The sequence below is a fragment of the Leptonychotes weddellii genome, chromosome 2, assembly GCF_054177405.1.
Source record: "Leptonychotes weddellii isolate Sample4059 chromosome 2, ASM5417740v2, whole genome shotgun sequence".
In the NCBI taxonomy this organism is placed as follows: domain Eukaryota; kingdom Metazoa; phylum Chordata; class Mammalia; order Carnivora; family Phocidae; genus Leptonychotes; species Leptonychotes weddellii.
The window spans coordinates 11,329,032-11,337,410 of NC_138370.1; the positions used below are offsets into that span (position 1 = coordinate 11,329,032).

Here is an 8,379-nt window from a genome sequence, read left to right on the forward strand (position 1 = left end):
CAAATTTGAAATTGTACCAAGAAGTATTTTGCAGTAATTCATCCCAGTGAAACAAATTAAACTGTGGCAACGGCAAAGTTACTGTTTTTTTTTTTTTTTTAATAGTAGGATACAGACATTTACATATAATATATGTTTCCTAATGGGTGGGTGGGGAGCCTGGAAGGAAGGCTGAAAAGAGAATGGTTTGGCTGGGGTGCTGAATGATGGGTTTTTTTGTTTTGTTTTGTTTTTAAATTTTATTTATTTATTTGAAAGAGAGAGAGAGTAAGTAAGAGAGAGAGAGCATGAGGCGGGGAAAGGGCAGAGGGAGAGGGAGAAGGACAAGCAGACTCCCCAGTGAGCAGGGCTGGATCCCAGGGCAGTGGGACCATGACCTGAGCCCAAGGTAGCCGCTTAACCAAGAGAGCCACCCAGGCACCCCTGAATGATGTTATTAGTTTACTCTAATACAAATTTTGGCCATGCAAGTGAGCCAATTTAGAGCATCCGAAACAAAGCACCTTCACCTTCTCACCTTAATAGTGTGAGAGATTAGTTTTAGACAGGTTTCATTTTTTTCACAGCATTCAGAAATCCAATCTTAAGATTACCCAGCAGGATGTCACATGTCACATCTCACTGGGAACTAGAGAAGCTTGCCTGGTGTGATCATGACTTGATGAATGGAGTGGGGCAGAACAAGGGACCAAGAGGTGGGGGCTGCTCTTTGCTAAGGGCAAGCTTAGTGTAAAAGAGGAAGACCTAGAAGGACAAAGGGAGTGAATTCATTGGGTGACTCCCTTGCCCACCTCCTGCTCCCTCTGGTTTGTTCCTCCCGAGGACTGAACTCCCCAGAGTTTCTGGTGGTTTGAAGTTTCTGCTCCAGAGCAGACTACTCCAAGTGCAAATACAACGTCTAAGACTTTCGCCCAAGAAGGCAAGTCCAGTCCCTGCTGTGAAGCTGTTCCAAGCCTGGTCCTCCGTCCTTACTCTTCAGGACCTCCCTCCTCCACCTTCAGATTGACCGCAGATGCCCTGATGGCCTGGGGATCCAAACCCTCCGCATCCCCCGGGGGGCAGCAGCTACCCAAAACCCCGCTGCGCTGGAATCCCAAGTCCCTTGACTCCCTTACGGGTCTATGAATCCAGGAGGAGAGACGACTTTGTTCCACACCCTCTGTAAGCCCCTATCCAACGCTGTGTCCTGCACATGGTGGGGAAGTCATGACGCATTGGCCGGCAGGATTAAGCGAATTCACACCAAGAGGTGAATGACTGAGCTCCGGGGCCTTCTGCGGGCATTTTACTTTAAAAGAAGCTGTTAGTAACCCGGAAGAATATGAACGGGGGACGGTGTAGACCAGGCTGGAGAGGAGCTTTGGGACTGGGAGGCTCCCTCCCAGCCCGAGGGGCTGGGGGCACTGAAGGCCCTGTGCCCAGGCCCTGCCGGTCCTACTGCTCGTGGCACTGACCTACCCGGAGCCCAAGGTCCGGCCCCTCCTCAGCGCCCACCAGGAAGCAGTAGGGGATGAATAAAGAAACGCTTGTGGACTAAGGGAAGATCCACATTCCGTTTAAGACGCAATCCAGGGCCTAGGAAAGCCTGGCCTGCGGGCTGCAGTGGGGTCCCTCCAGTGTGGTCGCCCACACCTTCTTGGCCACAGCAGGGTTCGGGGTGGGGGACTTCCCGCGGCGGGGGCTGGGCGGAAGGGAATGGTTTCAGGATTAGTGCACGTCCAGCTGCCCTAACAACCTACAACGGAGGCCAGCCGCAGAGGGTCCCCGGTGGCTGGCCTGGGCCCCCCGGGTGGAGCGGCCGGACCGGCGGGAGGCTCGAGTGCCTTCTAGTTTCCCAGGGTCAGGCTGGAGTTTCCCCCGCAGGCCACTGGGGCAGGCGTGTCTCGGCGCTCTGGGACAGCCGGACCCGCCTTCGCTTTCCGCCGCGAGGCCCGTAGCCTCTGGGCTGAGGTCATGGAGGGCCAGGCGCCCTGCAGAGGCCCGGAGGCGACACCGCCCCGGACACGCCACGGACACGCTAAGCGCTTTCGGTGCTTTTCACACTTTCCCACCGCTCCGGACCGCCCTCGGGTTCCCAAGTAGCCCAGGGCGCGGCGTGGGGGAGCCTTTGTGCCCTCGCTGGTTGCTGGGACTTTTTCTTCCGAAGAGAGCTTCCCCCACCCCTTTCCTCTCGAAAGTCTTGTGGTTTCCCTAGAAGTCGGCAAGAAGTTGAGAAGGTTGCGGAGCGCTCTCTAGCTCTTTCCCGTCCCAAAACTCTAAAAACCCGAGGCGTTCGGCCGCTGGGAGATATTTGGGGTCAAGGGGAGGGAGCGAACGGTGCATTCCTTCGCCCTCCTCCCTCCCACCTGGTCCCTCAGCTCCCCTCCTCCGCCCCCGCCCCGGGCTCGGCCCTGCGCCCCGGCTCTCGCAGCGGGACCCGGGAGCTGCAGGGTTAAGCCCTGGAATGTGGCGGCGAGGAATGTGCATGCAGATGAGCCCAGCGAGGGGAGGGGCGGACGGAGGCGGGCCCGGGGCGGGGCGCATGCTAATCGCACGCAAATGAGGAGGCCCGTCGCCGCCGCGGCCGCCGCTCCGCCGAGCTTCCCGGATCCGAGCCCAGACGGCGGCGGCTCGGGCAGCCTGGGCGCCGCGACCCTCGGCGGCCACAGGGGGACGGGGAGGAGGAGGAGGAAGAGGCGGAGGCAGCGGCTGCAGCCGCGAGGAGGAGGAGGAGGGTTCGCTCGCCAGCTCCGACGCAGACATGGTGGACTGATCCCCGGCGGGGCCGAGAGCAGGGTTTCCTGAGGCGCCCCCCGCGCGTGGCCCCGCCGCGCCCCGCAGCCCCTCGCCGGCGCCTGCGTCGGGTGCGGCGGCCGGGCCGGGCAGTCACGTTCCCGCCGCGTCCCGCGCCCGGTCCCTATGGAGGCGCCGCTCGCCGGCGAGGCCGCCGACCATGCCTAGGAGGGCCGGGAGCGGGCAGCTGCCGCTACCCCGGGGCTGGGAGGAGGCCAGGGACTACGACGGCAAGGTCTTCTACATCGACCACAACACCAGGAGGACCAGCTGGATCGACCCCCGGGACAGGTGGGCGGCCGGGCCGCGGGTGGGCGCGGGGACCCGCCTCAGAAGCGCGGCGGTGGCTGTTGTCCCGGAGATCCGGCCGATCGGCGGCGCCCGCGGCGCGGGGGGCGTGGGGCGTGGGGCGTGGGGCGTCGCCGGCCCCGGAGTGCCGGGAGGGGTCTCGGGAAGGAGGTTGGGGACCATCAGCCGGTGAGGAGCCCCGGAGGGGCTTGGTTGGAGCCGCCCCTTCCAGGGCCTCTTTGCCCGCTCCCTTCCCGACTCCCCCTGGGACCTTTAGACACTCCCGGCCCGGAGGGAAGGGTGGAATTTGGCGCCCCGGGCTGGCACTTCGTGTCCCGTTAACGGACCCCGAGGAGCCACCTGAGCCTTGCCGCGAGCTCGCCTCCACCTAAAGTGGGCCAAATTGGAGCTGGAGGGTAGCTTCGGCCTTTGGAAGGCGGGGACGGGCCGGGAGCCTCCGGGAGAAGGCCTAAGTGCAAGGTGGGGAACCAGCCGACCAAGCTACCTGTGGCATCTCTCTGGCCGTCCTTGGCAGCCAGCCTTGACTGCAAGTTCTTGACGGGCCACCGGTCAGGCGGGAGGTCCTGGGCATGGAGGGGGGGGTTCCAGGCACCCTTCCTCGCCGGGCCCTGGCTGTGGGTGTTACTAGCTTTGCCCCTCAGAGTTTAGAAACGCTTTTTTGGGGGGAGGGGGGGTTTGGTTTACTGCTTACTCTTAAGTCTTCACCTGAAAACTTGAACTGAGTCTTAGATCTTGAAAAGGCAAATTCTGTTTTGAAGAAAGAAGTGCAGTGAACATCGAAACGGACTTGAGCTTAGCATGATGTCTTGTAGTTTTCAACACACACTTTTTAGTCCTGCTTGGAGGTAAAGTGGAGAAGCATAATCAAATCATCGTCCAAGGAGCTGAGGAGCTGAAATTTCGCCTAATGTTCACAAATGTTGGAACTGTATCTCATCTGTCTTGTTACCCTTACAAGGAAAATTTCTGAAAGTTGGACCTATTATAAGCATAACAGGAGATATTCCTAATTGTAAATTTGTAAATTGGCCATTAAGGAGGCGTTCCTAATTGTAAATTAGGGGTTTATAACCTTTTAGGTACCCCTTTTCTTAATTTGAAGTTGAAATAGTTTCATACTTTATGTTCTTAGTTAACTTTTATCTTAAGAATATTGTTTTTTGAAAGCTAGTAAAGAGTAATTATAAGAAAGTCATAAATGGCATTATAAATTTATGGAACAATCCTTATTAAATTATCCATGAAGGTATCAGTTTAGGTTTCCCTTCTGAAATGAGAAAAGGCACTTGTGCTGAGGTTCTCTCTTGCCACAGCCTGGCTGCCTGTTGCTGGCCTGATGAAAGTCAGGACAAGCATCACACCTTCACAGTTTCTCCAGACATATTAGTTGTTGTCATAAACTTCACGCTCCAGGTCAGTTACTTGACTTATGCCCTTGCACTTGAAACTGTTTAACAGATAGTAAATGTCAGTGATGATGGTGTGCACCCAGCAGTGACTTCTAAGGCACCTGTATAAATATTTGACTTTTACAGTTATGTGGTAATTCTGCTTTCTCATACTTGGAGTTTCAGGTTCTTGAAATTGCAGTGAATTCTTGAAATTTTTAGGCATTTCAGATTCCCTTCATTTTGCATGTTCAATTATATCGTCTCATTTATATTTACCAACAAAGATTATAAAGAACATGTAATGCCTGGGTAAAACAAATAGAAAGTGAGGTAAGATATGACTTGGCTTATCCATATCACTACTTCTTAAACAAGTTAAGCATGCCTTTTACTTTAAACTGTTAATGGATTAGCAATTATTATGAACTCTGTTTTCAGGAAACTGGGTAGCCAGTTCATTTGATGTGGATAAACAGTTTTGACTAAGATGACTTGTTATTATTCCAGTTTTCTTTGAAGCAGTTAGATCTTTAAGTATTTGGAAATAGAAATTTGGTTATAAACATTTCTGGATCTCACTATGAGTGCTAAAAAATTCTGTGAGATCAGGGTCATTGCTGACATACTTAGTTTAAATTTGATTCTGTTTTCTTTTAGGGCAATGAAGTGACTGTAAGTCTTGCTAAATTGTGTGAGAGGATATTTGGAACAACTATGAACTCTAGTCAGTTTTGTTAGACACTTACCAAACATATGGAAAAAGAGATGTTACACAGGCCAATTGGAGTGTGCCCATTCTTCTACAGGATCAAATTACAAATCCTGGAAGAAAAGTGTCTTGATAAACTGTGGGTATGCAGTACCTTTGAACTTTTAAAGTCAATTAATTAAAATGGTCACGATGACTTATCCAGTTGTATTTATGTTAAGAAAAATTCTGACGGTCTATCAGAATTGGTGAAGTATTTCTGATTGTATAGATACACATGCACATTTAGCGGTGGCGGGGAGTGGAAGGCTGGAGGCTTTTACAAGAACATAATCTTGTTCAATAAGCAGTGGTTTTAGAATACTGAAGTATTAAAATACTTTTAAGCTTTGGGAGGTAGATGACCTCATGCAAACTTTGCTGGGACATGATTAAAGCTTTTATTGCCCCACCACTTATTAACTGAGTAAGCTTAGCTGAGTTTGTGAGTCCCTCTAAACCTTCGTTTTCAACTCTGAGGTCAAGATAATACCACGTACCTCATAGGGATGGTTTGGGGTCCCTAATTACAGCCCAGCCAAATAGTACTAGTGGTGGTGCTGTCATTCCACTGCAAGAACTGATCGGTAGTTCAGGTTACCCCTGGACTTAGTGGATGTACTGGCACCTATTTATTCTGTCTTTACTGTGTGGCCGTCCCTGGGCTAAGCTTCTTAACCGTGATCTCATTCTGTTCTCCCGTTAGTCCTATGAGGTGGTGCTATTATTATCTTCCAGTTACAGATGAGGAAATGGAGTCACAGAGACATTGCCATTGCTGTTAAAAGTGGCCAGGATTTGAAGTCAGACAGTTTGACTCTAGAGCCTGTGTCCTGTGTCATTCCTTTAGAGCGCTGGAACACCTGGACATGCTCAGGGGTTTTTGGGTGGAGTAGAACCTCTTTGCCTAAGGGTTGATTTTTCAGGCTGATTGACCGGTCTTTGTTGGTCTTCAAAGGTTCCTGTTAACTTTTTGTGATTCTTAGATCCCTGAGTTAGCCGCCCGTAGGGTCTGGTTCATGAATGCCTTGGGAGTAGGGTTGGCCGCCCACCAGGTTGACCCCATTGAACAACAGTGCAGGGCCAGGTAGAACTTGGAAATTCAGTGTACTCTTGGGCACATTAGAAGTTCTGTTTGGGGAAGAGTTAAGGGCTCTGTCTCGTTCCTGAATAGATTACAATTTTACTATAGTGGGCTTGACTTTGCCCTCCTCCTCCCCCCTCACCAATCCTGAGGAAATCTCCCTGTCCATGATTCCTTGCCTCCTACTCCCACGCCCTCACAGTGGATCAGCTGTTATGTTGGGGGTCTACTCCCTCCCTCACCTCTTATTTTGCCCACCACGGACAGCCTTTGAGCACACCAGTTGGCGTTTATGGTGGCCCATAGATCATGGCCAAATGGTGTGGTGCGTAAAAAACACCCCCTACATTCAACATAGGAGAAAAAGGTGGGACGGATTCATTGCCTCTGAGAGGAATAGCGGGCGGAGGTGGGCAGGCCTCAGAGACTGGGTGAGTGGTTGTACAAACTCTCAGTAGAATTCTGCTCATTTTCTGCCCTTGGATTGAACGTTATCCTGAGATACAATAATTTTGTCTAGTTGAATGTAAAAGATTTACCACCACACAAAAACTTGCCAATAGACATACTCTTTGGTTTATGGCTAGCATCAGATATTGAGTGACCTGTGTGCTTTCTAATTGAACGGCAGAAGTTCTGGGGGTGGGGTGGGAAGGGGAGGGTGACAGGAGGAAGAGGATGTCAGCTGGGTATCCTTGATGGCTGAGCTAACTCTTGGCTCTTTACACCCAGTTTATGGCACGTGATTAGGATCTGAGGAACTCTGTATTGTCTTTCAAAGTCAAAGCAAGTAATTTTGCTAAACCTACTGCTAAAGTGTAAATTCCTCAAGAGACCTAATTGCTTATTACTGCTTTCTGTGTCCTTTGTAGATGGTAGATGTTAAATGAATGTTGGTTAGGTCAATTAATGAAGAAAGTTGTTAAATTAATGAAAGAATGCTAGTTGAGCTACTCTCTTCCAGTTCCTTATTGTTAACGCTTTAGAAAAAATTACCCATATCCACCACCAACCAGAGACAATCGATTTTCCAGTTAGATTAAAAATAGTGAGAGAACTAAGCTGCTACATTGACTAATGGTATAAATATGGGAATTATAAGAGCAAAGAAAACAAAATCAGCCCTTACAGTCTTAATCACAACTGCCATTGTCATAGATTGCCGGAAATCATTCCTCTCCAGCCGGCTGAGTTTGGGTGCCAAGTGGTTACTGTGAATTATTTGAGTGATTATGGTTTTTGAAGTGTGGAGAGGTTGTTAAAGAAAGGTTTTGTTTTGTTTTGTTTTGTTTTTAATCACTCTGGGAAGCACTAATTTAAACTCAACTGTGTTGTCTTCCAAAAATTCCCAAAGAAGTATTTCATGTTTTCAACACAGTTTGCCATAGTGCTTGCAGGAGGGAGCAGCAGTTGCTTAGTATATGACTCAGATTTCTCCTGTGACTTTAATAGTCCGTAGTTAGCAGTGTAATTTTGTTGGAAGACTTAGGGCAGCACTTGTTTTTTCAGGAAAGACTATTATTTATTAATTTTTTTTTTTTTTAAGCTGCAAATCACTGAATTGCCAGTTACCTAGTCAACCCTTAAGGCTTGTGGCCTTCCAGTGTTTTAAGTCTCCTGTAGGGAAGCCCAGGTGAGCTGGGAAGTGTGGAAGCTGCCCTGCAGCCTGACAAGATCCTGCCCTGCCTGCTTGTGGGACTTGGAGATACTGCCTTGTGAATGGCACGTGCTTGCTTTTCTTGCGTAAATGTCAGTAGGAGAGAGACGCTGCCATGCAAGCGGGGCGTGGCCGGCTTCCTTGTGCTGATGCGGGAGTTCTTGAAGTGAGCCTAATGCAACGTCAGATCCTTGAGATAGGGCCTGAGTCTGTGTAGGCTCTGGCCCTATGAACTTGATTAGAATTGGTTGACCTGATTTCTTGGTAGAATTGTGGGCTAATTTCTTCATTTCTGAAGCTCTGTTATTGGAAAAACGATCACAGAAGTATAGAGAATAGGAAAGGGGTTTTTTAAAGACAACAGTGTGTATGTAAGTTATGGATTAAAAATGATTTACCAGATATATAGGCCCACTCT

At 50.1% G+C, this 8,379-nt stretch overlaps 1 protein-coding gene across 1 annotated transcript in view; it reads left to right on the forward strand.

Annotated features, from left to right (window-relative positions):
- Positions 1 to 2,603: 2,603 nt before the first annotated feature.
- The window catches only part of WWC2 (WW and C2 domain containing 2), a 206,318-nt gene continuing 200,542 nt past the window's right edge, over positions 2,604 to 8,379 (forward strand). Inside the window, exon 1 of the mRNA XM_081807339.1 lies at positions 2,604 to 3,063. Coding sequence (XP_081663465.1) covers positions 2,933 to 3,063 — 131 coding nt within the window. The 5' untranslated portion in view covers positions 2,604 to 2,932. The remainder of the gene's footprint in view (positions 3,064 to 8,379) is intronic.